The following is a 16,617-nucleotide window of genomic DNA, read 5'->3' as shown; positions in this document are numbered from 1 at the left end:
GAAAAAGTAAAATTCACAGATTCTTACAATTATTGTTACTAACAGACTTCTAGAATGGTATTCCTGTAGCTGTGGCCAGAAGTGAAGCTTATCCCCTCCTTACCAAAACACCTACTATTTGATAGAAACGTCAAACCTTTCCATTTGAGGACTATAGCCAGTCCTTGTCAGTAGACATGTGAAGGGATGATGGGAATGCAAGTATAAACAACAGAAGGGCCTAGGGCAATCCTCAGGATACTGGCTATAAAATTAGAGGTGAATTCAAAACTGGGGCAAGTTTGTTTGCTCCCTGTGTATCAGGCTTCTGTGTCAGCCGTACCTTCCCAGTGCCATTCTTTCCCCACTCTACTCCAGCTGGTGTGTGTATAGAAAAATTATATATATCCCAGAAAGTATTCTCTAATTGTTTAAGCTATTCCTATTTTGTCCTGAAGGCCAAGATCCCAGCTTCCTCACACACAAGACCAGACTTCTGATCAAAATTACCCTGGAGGTAGTTAGGCCTCCAAGGCAATCACTATTGCTAGAAGAGGCTTTGCACTCTCCCATCTCATGACTGGGCTTGCTTTATGCAGGGCCCTGAGGTCTGAGGACAGGCTGCAGGAGGAGGCTCCAGTCTGTGATGATGTGTGCAGAGAAGAATGTAACCCACAGGCAGCTGTACACCAGAGCCAGTTCAGGGGCATGGCGTCTCCACATGTGCCTGACTTATGGACTGAAAGCACTGTGGCCAGGCCCTGGGGCAACAGGTGTGAGCTGGAAACACAGGAGAGGAAAGAGAGCAAATGGGCTGCATGGCAGGCCTAGCCACAGATGCCCTCCACTTCATGTATTTCCACAGCAGTAGGCATCATTAAGTAGTCTTATCCTAATGATTACCACAGCATCTCCGCCTCCCTCCTCTGTGGACTGGGAGGCTTTCCTGAAGGTGAAGAGCATGTAATCAGAGCCAGGTTTCTTGAGTTCAAATCCCAGATTCAGTTTCCCAGCTTGTGCCCTTGGAAAAGTTATTTTTTGAGCCTCAGTCTCCTCATCTGTCAAATGGAAATAGTAATAGTTGTAATAATTGAAGAAATACGTAATGTGCCCGAAGTAATGCCTGGCACAGAGCAAACTTTGAGTGTTAGAAGTAGTAGTATTAACCCTGACCAAGGCATGGGCATCATGGCCTTGGAAATACCCTGAGGGTCCATGCCACCGGTGCACTATTCACTGGATGACCTTGAGGATTTCTCATAACTTCTCAAAGCCTTATTTCCATATCTGTACAATGGGGAATAATAGTAACTAACTCATAGGGTGGTGTCAGTTTCAACAACCACAACAAAATACGTATATATTGCTTAACACATTGTAGACATTCAGTATATAATAGTTTCTTGCTGTTAAAATAATATTGGCATTATTATTACCAGATTTTAAAAATATAAACGAGAAGTTCCTCAGCTCCCTAAGGCAGTTATTTCTGGCCTTTTTTCACTTCAGAACACTCAGAAAATAATAAACATATAACAAAAAGTCAGTAAAGATAGAACTGCCTGTGATTAGCCTGCAGGCTCTGGCTTCTTCCCTGCTGGGCCAAGAGGATCATCCACCTGTAACACATTCAAGGCACAAGTGACACAAGGTCCCCTGCAGAGCTTATTAAATCCCAGGTGGCGCATTCCATCCCCAGAGTTAGGTGGATCCAAGGTAGCGTTCCAAAATTCATATTTTCAAAATTTTCCCATGTGATGATGGTCTGGAATGACAGTTGGAGAAGTACTGATTAAGGGCATCACAGGCAGTCTCATCCTGGCATTTTAGAGTTGATTGCATCAAAAGGAATTACATTTCCTTCTCTCTCTCTCTCTCTCTCTCTCTCTCTCTCTCTCTCTCTCTTTCTCTCTCTCATTATCTAGAACACCATTTAACTCATTTCTACCTCACTGAAGGCCAGATTCTCCAGTGAGTAATACATGTTTACTAGGGAAAGCTCTTCATGGTTATGTGCTAAATACAGATAGTGACTCGAAAACACATGAACCCCTAAGGAATCTGGTTGTAGATGTAGCAATTCACCCCCATTTAAGAGAGTCACTTCAGCTAGCCCCTGTATCAGAAAGGCTGGATACCTAATAGTGAAGGGACTCAGGTGCTGGAGCCAGACAGCCCTGGATGGAAATCCCAATTCCTTCACTTACTGGCCTGCGACACTGAGCAATTTCTCTAAGCCTCGGTTTTTTTCATCTGTAAAATAGAAATAATGATAACACCTGCCTCATAAAATTTTTAGGATTTAATGAAATAATGCATGTAAAATGCTTGTCACATGGCCCTCAAAAAATTACCAATTTTTAAGAATTATAATGAGCAAATGGGGAGTGATTCCCATATTCATTTTTTCAGATATTTCCTGAGTATCTAGTATCTGCCAGACTTCATGCCATGCACTCAGGATACAGTTATATGCTTTCTTGGTATTTGTCTCTTGTTATGCCTCTCCCTGGCAATATCACTCTGCCTCGATATCTTTCCTAGCTCTGACTTGTGTCCAACAGCACCACTCTTGCCCCAAATGGTCTTTTGCCAAAACAGACTATCCCTTCCTTCTCTATTCTTTCATTCACCAAATATTTATCAAGTGCCTTTTATGTGCTGCTGGTCATTACGCTTGTGGAGAGGCTAACAGTAAGCAAATTAGATGTCATTCTACCCTTCAAGGAACTTACAAACTGATAGAGCCACAGACATTAAATAAATGAAGTACCAAGTGCTATAGGAACATATAAACAGGAAACTAGACCTAACATGGGGAATCATGAAACGCTTTTCCATGAGGAAGAGATGTTGAGTTTGGAGCCTAAAGGATTATTAAGAGATGAACACACCCTTTACAGCTCACAAGACTTAGTTACCAGGCCCTTGTAACTAAGATAGTATGGTCCTTGAGTAAGGCTAGACAAACACATCATAGCAGACAGACCAGAAGAGACACACACATTTATAAAAACATGATATGCAGAGCAGTAGGGAAAAGGATGCTTCAATAAGCATTAATGGGGCAATTGGTTATTTACATAGGAAAAAATAAAGTTAGATTCCTACTTCATATCATATTCCGAAGTCAATTTCATATAGATGACAGACCTAAGTGTGAAAGGCAAAACTATAATATTCTAGAAGAGAAGAAAATATATTTATGGCTAACAGTAAAAGAATCCTTAAGATACAAAAAGCCCAAGGGGCACCTGGGTGGCTCAGTCAGTAATATTGTGACTCTTGGTTTTGGCTCAGGTCATGATCTCATGCCTCCTGAGATTGAGCCCCATGGGGGACTCTGTGCTCAGTGGGGAGTCTGCTTGGATAGCTTTCCCTCTGCCCCTCCCCCCCTTTCTCTGTCTCTCTGAAATAAATATATCTTTTTTAAAAAAAGAATTAAAAATTTCTGTTCAACCAAAGAGATAAAGTTGAAAGATAAGCCAGAGACTAGAAGAGGATACTTATGTGTATAGCTAACAATAGATTGGTCTGCAGAATTTTAGTCTAAAAAATTTTTTATAAAGAACTCCTACAAATCAATAAGGAAAAGATGAAGAACCTTAGTAGAAAAATAGTCTAAGGATGTGAGCAAGCAATACACAGAAAACCCTAACAGCTCATAAACATATGGGCATATTTTCATGCCCACACTCACTAGTAATCAGGGAAATGCCAATTAAATTGAGATGCCACTTCACATCAAATGACAAAAATTTTGAAGTCTGATAACACAAGCATTGGTGAGGATGTGAACTCTCATAAAGTGCTGGTGGGAGTATAAATTGGTACCATCACTTTGAGGCAATTCAGGCAAATCTAAAAAGTTCACAGGTATACCTGGTTATAAGGAAATACACAGCACTGTTTGTAATAGCTCTGCATGCCCCCACTGTAGAAGAAACGACAAAGTGTGGTATCTTCATACCACTCAATGCTATACAGAACGAAAATGGGTATAGGTAGAAATATATGCATCAACACTCTTATATCTCAGAATATACATAAAGTTTGAAAACAAAACAAGCTGATAATGTTTTACAGAAACAGGCATTTGTGTGAGTTATTATAGCATAAAAAATGTGCGGAGGGGTGATAACTGCCAATTTTCCATGGTGCTCCAGAGGAAGAAGGGTTGAGGGATGGAATGAGGGAGAGGTGAGCACAGGTGGCTTGAACGATATATATAATATTTTACAAAGTCTTTACAAATTGAAGCAAGGATAGCAAAATGTCAAGGTTTGATGAAGTTGGCTAGGGGTACACAGGTGTTTGTCATGTTCTGCATAATTTTCTGAAGTCTTAAATATTTCATTTAAAACAAAAAGGATGGGTAGGATCAAAGTAGAGAGTGATGGGCAGGAAAAGCAGTGTAAGGGAAATAAGCAGCCTGGAAAAGAAGCCAGGCTGTCACCAATAATGACCTAAAGAAGCTTCAAGAAGCCAGTGGTTCTGGAGTTTGAGGAGTTTGGGGACCAGAAGGGAAAATGAGGGTCTCAGGAGGCCATGAATTGGGGTTGATATTTATCCTAAGAGCAAGAAATAGTTGGCCCCTGGTTGTAAGGCTTCTTAGGAGGGGTGAGGGTAATGGGGTTTAAATGGCTGTGCAAGGGCCTTCAAGCTCTCTGCAGGGAGAAGCAGCATGGAGCCTCAGCTCCTGAGCTCTCCTGAGGGTGGGTGCTCTATATTGCTAACAAATTCCAAGATTGGGAGAAGGGAAAGTGCCACCAGGAAGGTGTTACTGTCCCACTAGAGAGCACAGGGCCTCCCTTTTCTTTCAGGTGCCGCTGTGATTAGTCAGAGAGACCTGTGTTTGAATTACAGCTCTTGCAATCTCCCTATAACCTTGGCCATGTTTCTTTTTTTTTCTTCTTCTTTTTTTTAAGATTTATTTATTTATTTATTTATTTATTTATTTATTTATTTATTTATTTATTTATTCATTCATGAGAGGCAGAGACACAGGCAGAGGGAGAAGCAGACTCCATGCAGGGAGCCCAATGTGGGACTCGATCCCAGGTTTCCAGGATCAGGCCCTGGGCTGAAGGCGGAGCTAAACCGCTGAGCCATCTGGGCTGCCCCTTTGGCCACGTTTCTGAATCTTTCTGAACTTGTGTGTTCTCAGTGAAGATATCCACTGAGCTTACCTCATAGGATTAATATGAGAAGAAAATGAAATGATGAAGGTATGTTACTTGTCGACTCAGTAAGCCCCCAATGAATATTAACCATTGTTGTTTGATTTTCTGCACTCTCTGGATCAGGCTGCTTAGGCACTACAGGGCAAGTGGGGTTTGGGGTACACTAGAGGTGCAGGCTGAAGCCAGGGGAGAGCGATGACCCGGACATCCCAAGCTGCTCTGCGGGCCTGGACTTGTGGCAGCTCGTGCAGCATGAGGGTGCATCTCACACAGTCCAGAAGAGGGGTGACCCTAAGGAAGCATCCTAGGAAACCTCAGAAGCAGCCTCTGCCCCCACCTGCAGAAGGGGGCTAGCACCTGGTTTTATCCTCACTCATGGCCTGATACAAAAGCACAGCCCACGGAGGCACATGGTGAGTCCACACACTTGGGGATTCACTTTGCCCATGAAGGACCCCGGTCCTGTGACCTCCCAGAAGAGGTGCAGTCAGGGAAGGTGCCTCTTCCTTCTGGCCCTGGCTGAGGGCTGGCTTCCCCCCAGAGTGGGCTCGAAACCAGATAGCTGGCTTCCGCCTGAGAGCCTCTGCGTGGTTGGGTGCTGGTAGCACTCACTTCCTCTGAGTTTTATTTTTACTTGCTATTTTGAGCTCCTCTAGCACCTTAAGCCAACTAGAATACACTCACTGATAGTAACTAACGCTTATTTTGAGTGCTCATTGTACACTAAACACAGTACATCATCATATGGACTTCTCACAAGAATCCAATGAAATAGGAACTATGATCATCTCCTCTTTTCAGACGAGGACACTGAAGCTCAGAGAGAAAAGACACCGTGGCCAATGAGTGGTGCAGCTGGAATTAGATCCCAGGGCTTGCTAACGCAGAACTGCAGACAGTTGGATGCAGCTCATGCCATTTGCCCAGGTTCACTGACCCATGGGATGAATAGAAAGTTGGCGAGTCAGTAGGTTCAGACTGGAAGCTATCGCTTCCTTGGCACCCAGCTAACTCCCAGCCAGCCAGCCCATCCCAGCTGTTGGAAGTGGGCAAGAGAGGGAGAGAAGGGCCAGCCCCCTTGGGATTAGCTCTGACCCTGCCAAGTGTTCTTTCTTCATTCCAGTTGCCTGCCCTGGACTCCACCCTCCACATGGTTCTACTCAGAGCCGACCTGAACTGCACTGCATTGACTTCTCTCCCACAGTCCCTCTCTCTAGTCCTGAGGCATGGCCTGCAAGGATCCTTCCATGATCCAATAGGTTTTTACAGACTCTTGTTGGCAACAGTTCCTTGTTGGCTTTATTTGAAAGCAGTGGCCGCCAGGCTCCTCCAGGTGTCAGAAGCAGCTGGCATGTTAGCAGGAGGCCTCTGGCAGCAAGGGGTGCTGAGCCAACTGCCATCAATGGAAACAGCACATGTGGATGACCCCGTTTCCAAGAGATTCCTTCGTGAGCCCTCTGGGAGTGGTGACAGGTTTGAGTTCAAGATGAAGGAGCTCCCTGGGGAATCAGGGCCTACAACCTGGGGTTGTCCCTGCCACCAAAGGCAAAGACAGACCTGTAGCCTCCTGTCTGCCTTTTTTTGCAGTTCTGCCAAGATTCCAGTGCCAGTTACCTAGAACTTTCATGGGCCCAAGCGTTATTTTAGAGATGGACAGTGCAACATATGATGTTTCTGAAAGCATTTTCCTGTAAGTCTTTCAGACTTTTCTGCATCCACTGTCCTCCAAACAGCAAACCTCAGAACCAGCACTAACAGAAAAGCTGTCAGTTCTGTCCCACCCTTGGGACAACACATGCTGTCAGAGCTGAAAGATGCTCTTTCATACTTTCGGGAAGTACGAGCCTTCTGCTTAAATATCTCTAGCAACAGGCAGCTCACCCCTTCACAAAGTAGCTATAATCCCAGGGCTAAGCAGTTTGAAGGTCTTCTAGAGCCCAGCTTTAGATCCCTGCTCCATAGCCCTCAGAGGCAGATCTTTAAGAGTCAAGTCTCAGGGAGACTGGGTGTCCAACTCTTGATTTCAGCTCAGGTCATTGTATCAGGGTCATGGAGACCTACTTGGGATTCTCTCTCTCCCTCTCCCTCTGCCCCTCTGCCCCAACCCTGACCCCAAAAAAGAAGCGTCAGGTCTCGGCCCACACTTCCTCCTTAGTTTTTTCCTCTAAGCTAAAGGATCTAAGTGCAGCCTTTTGTATGATATCATGGTTTGCAGACTCACCACCACTCTGAATCCCTATTCCATGACTCTAGTTTATTCCTCTTAAATGGACTGTTCAGACCTAAATGTAGTATCTTAGTGTCACCTGGCCAGGGGAAAAGAAAAGAGTACTGTGGCCCCTCTTATCCATCTATTCATGCTTGTCCTCATGCAACAAATATTTACTGAGCACCTACTATGGGCCTGGATGGGTCAGACCCTGGAGTCAAGCCACAGGCTGAGAGACAGAGGCCTCACCTGGTGGGTCCTGGAATCCTGGGGCAAAGACAGACATGAACGGTATGAAGACATCACAGAGAAGTATGGAAGCTGGTAGGAGAGACAAGCATGTCTGCTTCGTCTTGGAGGGAAAGGCTTCCCTAAGAGCTGCTCTTTGGGCTATGATGCAAAGAATGAATAGGTGAGGAGGGTGACATGAAGGGTGGGGAGCATTGCAGGTAGGAGGACTGGGTGGTCTGAAGGCCATGAGGAAGGAGGGAGCATTGGGAATATTGTTAAGGGTCAGTGTGACTGGCACACAGCGGAGGAGGCTGCCTGTGGCCTCCAGTGCATCTACAAGGATGAGGGGAGACAGGGAGCAGATTGTGTGGGCTCATAAGCCAGGATAAGAATGGCGGATCCTGTTCTCAGGTCAATGGGAAGCCCATGAAGGGCTTTAAACAGATTGTAAAGTGGTCAAATTCACATTAAAAGAAAAAGGTTTTGTGACCACAGTGTGGATACTCAATTAGAAGGAGGCAAGAGTAGTTGCAGGAAGAGGTCATCCAGTAGCCCACAAGAAGGACGCGGAGGTGGGCATCATAGGTGGCTGTGGGAGTGGCAAGCAGTCAGCAGATTCAAGAGGCACAGTTAGGGTGGCATTGCTAGGACCTGGTGATTGATTACTGAGGGGCAGGCAAGGGAGGTAATTTCCAGGAAGTCCAGAGGACATAAGGCCTCTGGGTGAGAAGAGTAGGGGGTGGTGTTGCTGTTCAAGAGAGCTGAGGTCCACCTGGCTCTTTTCGCAGCCAATCACACTGCCTACAGTCAAGAAAACCCCTCCATCCTTTGCACGCATGCAGCTGGGATCCAGCCACATATCCCTCAGAAAGAGAAAGAGATCCCCTGGCATGGTCTGCGTCCCTAACCACCCTGCTGATCCCCCCTGACCAGTGCCAGTTTCAGCTCACCAAAGAGCCCGAGTGGAGACCAGAGCGCACACTGGGCCACCTAGCTCCCATAGAGCCTGCCACGTTCACATGGTGGGTCTCCTGCCCTCTGTCAGGCTGTGCTCTCCCCTTTCCCCAGGTGCCCATCTTGAAAGAAGCTGCTAATGTTCACAGTTAAGAATGGCCCCAACAGAAAGCTGCAGGCCAGTTCTGAAGCTGGAAGGGCGGGCCCTGTTTCAGCTTCTAGTCCTCTCTGTGGCTGAGAGAGGAAGATGCTTATGGCAATTGGCTTCAAAGGCCTGGTGTGGCAGGGCCTGTCTCAGGAGCATGCTGATTAGCAAGAATTACAACTTCTGGAATTAGACAGTGGTGAGGGTTGCACAACTTTGTAAATACACTTAAAAACACACACTTTTAAAGGGGAATTTTATGGTGTTTGAATTGTATCACAATATAAATGAAGAAATAGATAACGAAAGAAAGAAATAGTCTATGGAGGTAACTACTATAAACAGGAGCGCTGGGTCCAGGTTGATGATAAAGGAGAGAAGCCAAGTAACATCTTCAAAGGCTTTGGCTCCCCTTCGTGGTTTCCTGCTTGGGGACATTCTCAGCCCAGTGCTCTTCCATAGTAATTAACTTCAGGCCATTTGGGTTCTTAGCTGCCCTGGGAGTAGGGCAGGAAGGAAAGGTCACTGGCTTCCCTCCACAGGGACCTTTTTCTTCTCTACTTGAGCCTGGGCTGGAAAAGCGTTGTGGTGGCTCTACCCTCCCTGAGTGCTCTGGGAGCGCTCACTCATCTGGAGTTTGGGTGTCTTGCTAACCAAAGTATGTCCTACCTGCCCCTTCTCTCTGCCCTCTGTCGCCTCTTCCTCCCCATCCAGATATCAGAATCTGGGCTTTGTGCCCTCTCTCTTCCTTTTTGCCTGTCTGGGTTCTCCTAGGGTTAGGAGAAATGGGGGCAACTACCTGGCCTCTGGCTCAGCATTTAGTCCAGGAGCCGCTGACGGAGGGACCAGGGCGCCCTCCTGTGGCCATAAGCAGCACTGCTTCTTCCCGCCATCGGGCCTTGAAATTTTTTCCAACTGGAATTTTAATGTTCAACTCTGGTAGTTGGGCCACAAAGAAGATAAATTAGCCACATAGATTAAGAAATAAAATGTTGGTGTTTATATTCTGTATCTTTATTTTAAAATAGGCAGTGTGGGGCAGCCTGGGTGGCTCAGCGGTTTAGCACCTGCCTTTGGCCCAGGGCTTGATCCTGGAAACCTAGGATGGAGTCCCATGTCAGGCTCCCTGCAGGGAGCCTGCTTCTCCCTCTGCCTGTGTCTCTATCTCTCTGTCTTTCTCTCTGTTTCTCATGAATAAATAAATGAAATCTTTAAAAAAAAAAAAAAGGCAGTGTGAGGGGCACCTGGGGACTTAGTCAGTAAAACGTCTGCCTTCCGCTCAGAGCTCAGATCTTGATCCCAGAGTCCAGGGATCCAGCCCCACGTTGGGCTCCCTGCACAGCAGGTAGTCAACTTCTCCCTCCCCCTCTGCCCCTCCCCCCTGCTCATGTGCACTCTCTCTCTCTCAAATAAATCTTTAAAAAATTAATAATAAAAAATAAGAAAAGAGGCAGTGTGACCTAATGGAAAGTACCATGGCCTATGGAATTGAGCAAACTCCCCAGCTATGTGGTCTCAAGCCAATTTCTCTGAGACTTATTCCTTCACATGTAAAATGTACATCAATGTAAGTAAGACCTACCCCCTAGGAATGTTGTGGAATAAAATTCAATATAGTTAAATACCTTGCACAGTACCTACCATGAAGTAGGTACTCAGTACACGTTCCCTGCTTTTATTGTTGTCATGATTACAACGGAAGACTAGCTAGGGGAGCACTTTCTCTCTTCGGGGAGATCAGAGAGCAGGGCCAGCTGCCTCACACAACTGTAGGGGCCCCTTACATTATATTCTCTCCAAAGCCACTTTCCCTGAGGTGTGCAGTTCCGGCTGTCTTTGGAGTTGATCCAGGTGCCAGTTCGGGGATCTTCTGACACAAGGAGGTAGAGAGAGATTTAGAAAAATACACGAGCGAACAGAATAAAACAATTTTGTAATAAATGAAAGATAAAGCCAGACGAGCCAGTCAGAAACAGATTGGGCGCCCCGCTCCCCTCCAGTAGATAAGTTTGGCACCCTGCCTGGCACCTGGATAGAGCCCAGCAAGTGCTCATTTCCTTCCCTTCCTGTGCCCTCCTGCATGAGGCCCTGAGCAGAGTATGAACATGGCCTTGGTCTGTTCATTTAGTAGTCAGGTGATTTTCTTCCTATGAGGTGGGAGGGCCTAGAGAGGAACACCCAGGGGGTGGTCCACTTGTGGGAGCAGACAGCAAGTAGGGGCACGGCCACCATGGCGTCACAAGACGGGGTGTGTTCTCTGACCCTCTCAAGTGCTGAGTCCCCAGTAGCTCTGGACCCTCTTCCCTTGTCTGCCATCTGTGTCTCAGGACGGAGGTGCCTACAGTTGCTGGGGCCCTTGGTAGCTTATTAAATCTCAGTGCCACTTGCCAAGACTTCTTTAAGCTTCCTGGCTGTTCTTTTTTGCCTTTTCTGCTCAGCTGTATTTATTCTGAACTAAATGGTCCTCACTGCAGGATGAAAGGATTTACTGCTTAAGTATATGAAAAGAAATCTTGGCTGCATTACAGTTGCGCCCTCTCCTTGCTGCCCTCCCTCCTCCTTCCTCAAGCTCTGTCCACTAGCTGGTGCCACAGAGACTGAACTGGGAGCCTGTCCTTGGTCGTATGGTCAGCACCGTTTGGTGCCAGAGCCCCACTGATGGGGAAGCGAGGTGACTGGGAGGAGTTGGCTTTGGGGATCCTTCTCCTGAATGTCTTGCTGTCCCAGGAAAGACTGGAGCCCCAGAAACAGCTCACTTACATCTCCCCACCCACACCCATATATACATTCTCTCACATTTTCTCCCTCTTTCCCCCTCAGGATTGTGCTCATGGATGACGCCATGGATTGCTTGATGTCTTTTTCAGATTTCCTTTTCGCCTTCCAGATCCAATTTTACTACTCAGGTGAGAGTCTCCTGGGTCCCATGTGACTCCTGTGAGAGCCATGTCTGCCTTTGCTACCCTGGTGCCCTTTCCATCTGGTGCCTGGCACACCCATCTCTCTCCCCAACTTCCTTTGGTGGTGTGCTCCCCCATGGGTCACTGACAGGATGTCTAGTTCCCACTGGCGGTCACAGATTCAGTGTGCACAGCCTGGTCCCTTAGCCTCCTCAAGACATTGAAAGCCACAGGGCTTTCAGTCAGCGGTGCGGGAAATCCATCTAAGTGCCGGTGACCATACCTAGAACAGTGCACGCCGCTGTGACAGCACACGACACGTTCACAGGGTATCAGTGTGCCAGGCCTAGCACTGACTTCCATGCTTACAACAGCCTAAGGAGACAGGGCCTCTGAGACAGGGCCTCAGCTTAAAGGGAAGGAGCCAAACCCACAGAGCTAGTAAGTCGTAGAGCCTAGACCTGCACCGAAGGCTCACTCCAAAGCCAGTGCTCTTAGCCCTCTGCCGTGCAGGGCTCCCCGTTGGCCCTGACTCCTGTGTGTAGGCACACATTTTACCGCCCACACAGCTTTGAAGAAGCAGACAGCTATCTCACACGCCTGTCCTACTCCCCATCCACACCAGATGGATCCTCAAATCCCTTCCCAAATCAGGTGTAATAGAAACAGATGAATAAATACAAATGCACACTGGCTCACACAGTGCACACAGCAAGGTCAAATGGAATGTTGGGCTCAGAAATTGCTGACTATGTCCATAGACAAACTCACTTAAAATGGGCTCTTCCAGTAAACAGGAGGCTGTCCTTGGAACCTGGACATGGCTCCCCTGCCAACCGGTGACCCCAGCCAGCCTTAGCCTCTCACAGGCGCCACATTCTGTTTTCGTGATGGCAGCCCAAGGGCCTGGTCTGGCAGGGGCTGGAGCCTGGGGTCTTGCCACCTGCTCTGAGCAGCTGCAGGCATCTACTTTCCATTTCTCTGAAGCTCCTGGGCTCTGGAGAAGGAGCAGCCAGGTCTGAGAAAACCTTCTCCTCCTGCCTTTCAAATGTGTCATAAATTAGCAACTTGAGGCCTTCTTCCACCGTGCTTTCTTGAGTCAGAGAGGCAGGTGGCCTCACAAGTGAGAAGGGGTTTACCAGCACATGTGTGCACACGTTCACTCTTTAAAAAATATTTTTAGCACATAACATGTGCCCAACACTGTGCTAGATACTAAGGCAGAAAGGTTGACAAGGCACAATCCCTGCCTTTGTTCAAGAATCTTCCACTCCAGCAGGACGGAGAGCAAACAAATACCCAGAAAACTCATCCTTGGAAAAGCACTACAAGGAATTCTGGGGTGCTCCAAAGGTGTGCAATAGGGCACCTGCCCAGTCCAGAAACAGCTGCTCTGAGGAGGGGACACTGGAGCTAAAACACACATTAGGGACATTGCTCACGAGCACGCTGGTCCCATGCAGTTGAGGGCCTGGAGCATGCCAGTGGGTGTGCTGAGGAGGTGGTGAGCAGAGAAGGGCAGACCCAGCGAACGGACGAGGTGTGTCCCCCTCGCCGACCTATGCTCCCCACCCACCATGGTCCACAGAATTCCTGGAGAGTGTGGCTGCCATCTATCAGGACCTGCTGGTGGGCAAGAATCCCAATACGGTGATCGTGCCGACGTCCTCCAGTGGTCAGCACCGCCAGCGGCCTGCGTTGGGTGAGGCTAGCACGCTGGAGGGCGTGGAGGCGTCCCTGTTCTACCAGTGTCTGGAGAACTTGTGTGACCGGCACAAATACAGGTGAGCAATAAGCATAGAGGCCTCGCCTCGGCCCCGGGGAGCCGGGCTGCTGGCTCGGGAACACCGCTAGCAGGTGTTCTGACTGGCGCGGGGCTTCCAGGGACCTCGAGGGGTATAGTGTCGGTTAGACCAGCGCCAGGAGATGGATCAGCTCTAGCTTTTTGGAGAGAAGGGGTTAACATTCACTGTACAAAGCATGCACCCTACAGAAAGGGAGAACGAAGCTGTCCACGGGCCACAAAGTCTCCTTAGAGACAGAACAGCCAGTTTTGGTCTCTTCCAGGAAGAGACTGCCACCCCTTGCCTTTTGGCCATTCCCTTCCTCTGCTGCCCTAGTGAGAGCACCAGGTAGGGAACATGCCAGCCCATCCTGTCCCCAGTCAAGGCCTTGCTTCTGGAGATGTGCTGTGTTCCCCCTGGGCAGACGAGGCCCCTCAGTCCTGGCTTTGGGCACCCTCCCAAGCCTGAAGGTCTGGAGGAAAAGAAGGCACTAAGTTTTGCTGGCCTTTGAATCTGGCATCTGTATCCTCCCTTCTAGCTGTCCACCCCCCGCACTTGTCAAAGAGGTATTAAGCAACGTTCAGAGACTGACCTTCTACGGATTCCTTGTGGCTCTTTCAAAGCATCATGGGATCAACCAAGCCCTAGGTAAGCCAAAGCTCGCTCTGGCTAGACTCTCCTGCTCCACCACAGAGCCATGTGGGGACTCGCTGCTCTTGGCAGACATAGTCCCAGCAAGGAAGGGGCATCACCATCTCCACCTTGACTTCTCAGGGTCAGTCTCGGACGCCTCAGGAGCCAGAACAGGCACAACAAAGACTGTGCCCTCTTAGGCCTCCTGCACTCGGGTGGTAAGGGACAGCCTTCCCCACCCAAGGCCCTGCCCCAACATGAAGCGGCCTCTTGGGGGCAAAGGTGTGCCCAGCCCCTCCCCGGAGAATGCCCCGTTCTGCTCTGGGGAGTGGCCTGCAGGTTGGGCAGACACAGGGCTATTTACTAAGTGGCTTTGGAGATTATAGATCAAAGGGACTTGAATCCCATTTGTAAGCAGGGCAAAGGTGTGTCTGAGGAGGCCTTTTTTCCCAGCTGGGAAAAAAAAAAAAAGAAAAAGAAAACTGATTAATCTGAACAGAAGCAAAAAATGGGGAGAGAGGCCTGCACTGGCCCAGTTTTTCACGCCCAGCGCTTCTTCTCACTGGCCGGCTTCCTCCTCCCACTGGCTTGTGTCCCGTTCACACCTGCTGCTCCCCCAAGGGAAGAGCCCCCAGACCCCTGCCCACCAGAGCTGCAGGAGTTGTATTATCTCCCTCTTCAAGAGTATCCAGGTGTGTTTGAGGCCTCAGATCTCACATGATATAAAGCCTGCTGGGGATGCATGCAGGAACGCAAGCCCCACAGGACTCACTGAGGCCCACTGAGGCATGATGCTGCAACAGCAGCCGACTTCCTCCGAAGTGATGCCTGGGGGTGCACAGGACCATGAGTCATGCTGGTCGCCAAGGTCACTGGCCAGACTGGAGTCAAAAGGCAAAGAGGAGAAGTCAGGAGTAAGGGGGCAGTGGGTAGGACTTGCGTAGGGTTTCTCTCTCACCTCGGTAACAGACCGCCCTCACTTCCTTTCCATTAGTCAGGCCACAGGAAGGAAAAGGAAAAAGTGGGCCTCATGCCCTTACTTTAAAAAGGGCAATCACTCCGTCAACCACTTTTACCAGGCACTACCGCAGAGTGGAGAGGGAGATGGACAGAAGCACCTGCCCTCCGCCGCATCTCCAGTGTAGGAAACAGGGATCAGGAGATACTCAGGGTGCAGCCAGCTGTGGAGAGGGGCTGTCCTGCTCCCTTAGTCCTCAAGGTGGTCACAGAAGCACACACTCACACACATACACGCGCGCGCTCACACAAAACAAGAGGGCCCTGTGGAACATAGTTTGAAACCATTAAGAGCAAAAGGGGCCAGGAGGCATCAACTGGAAAAGCTTTGGGAAAGGAAGGAACTGAACTAGAGCCAGATGGGTGGGCTTAAGATCGGGGCTTTCCAGAGACCAGTGCTGTTAGCAGCCAGTTCTCCGTGCTGAACACCAGTGAGCTTTTCCCTCCAGCTGGCAGGTGAGACCCTTTCTATCTGTGCACTTCAGCCCCACCATCCCTCCACTGTGAACAGCTCAAGGGAGCATCCGAGAGGTGCTCCTCTCCCCTTCCCCAGTATCCAAGCACTACTGCCTTTGGTTTGTAGCTAAGGACACTAGCTCAGAAAGAGTTGTGGCCAAGCAGAGAGGAGCCAGATCCCCTCGGGCAGCTCCTGGCCATGCAGAAGAGTTTGATCCGATTCTGACCCAGCCTTCTCCTCTCGCCTCTCAAGAGTCTCTGAGGAGCTGAGACAGCATTTTTCATCATTCTGTCTCCAAAGTGGGTTCACTCTGACTAGGGTGGTGGGCACACAACTGTATAATTTCTGATTTGGGGGGGGATTAGCTGGACTGTATGTCTCTGGCTCCTTGTCAGCCCAGTACGTGGGGCCTCAAGGAAGGAACTGACCACCCCTCCACCAGCTCACACCCACCACCTAGTCTTGGTCCTGTGTGTGCAGGGACCTTGGGGTGTGGGGTGTCTCCCGGCCGCAGGGCCTGCCCCAAGTTGAAGAGGGTAGGCACAGGTTCACTAAATTTATCTAACAGGAGTCAGGACTTCCTGCTCCTGTAACAGGCCTCTTAAAACTGCTGTTCAGAGCCCTTCCCCACGAACAAGTCATAGGAATAGAAGGTACAGCATAGCGATTGCAGTCAATGATACTGAACTAGCGTTCATGGTGACAGACAGTAGCCAACTTCGTGGTGAGCTCAGCATGCAGAGGTGGCGAGCCACTGTGTTGTACACCTGGAACTAATATAGCATCGTGTGTCAACTGTACTCAAGTTTTTAAAAAATTCTTTTTTAGAAAGAGCACTTCCTCAGATCTTTTAGATGAGCCTTCCCAGGGTCCGCAGTGGAGGTAGACACCAAGGTGAGGAGCGTGGAGGCACCTGCCAGGCATGCGGCTGTCTGACCGGAGCCCGCCTGAAAGACGCTCAGGTTAAGTTTTGTGCCCTCCAATTATCTCCTAGGAGCTTTGCCTGACAAAGGGGACCTGATGCACGACCCAGCCATGGATGAGGAGCTGGAACGGCTGTAAGTGTCGGGTGGGAAGATGCTGCCCCCTTGTGGGAGAGGCCATACCTCTGTTGGACCAGGCAGT

The 16,617-nt window shown here is 48.8% G+C and overlaps 1 protein-coding gene across 2 annotated transcripts in view; it reads left to right on the top strand.

The window, feature by feature from the left end:
* Positions 1–16,617, top strand: part of CSTPP1 (centriolar satellite-associated tubulin polyglutamylase complex regulator 1) — a 198,197-nt gene that overhangs the window by 179,084 nt on the left and 2,496 nt on the right. For both annotated transcript variants that reach the window (XM_055309433.1, XM_055309442.1), the window contains exons 5-8: positions 11,522–11,607; positions 13,190–13,385; positions 13,924–14,033; positions 16,487–16,550. In XM_055309433.1, the coding sequence (XP_055165408.1) occupies positions 11,522–11,607; positions 13,190–13,385; positions 13,924–14,033; positions 16,487–16,550 (456 nt within the window). The remainder of the gene's footprint in view (positions 1–11,521; positions 11,608–13,189; positions 13,386–13,923; positions 14,034–16,486; positions 16,551–16,617) is intronic.

The sequence above is a fragment of the Nyctereutes procyonoides genome, unplaced genomic scaffold (assembly GCF_905146905.1).
Source record: "Nyctereutes procyonoides isolate TBG_1078 unplaced genomic scaffold, NYPRO_anot_genome, whole genome shotgun sequence".
NCBI lineage: Eukaryota > Metazoa > Chordata > Mammalia > Carnivora > Canidae > Nyctereutes > Nyctereutes procyonoides.
Note: the sequence above shows the minus strand (reverse complement) of the source record. Positions and strands in the feature narration are given on the sequence as shown.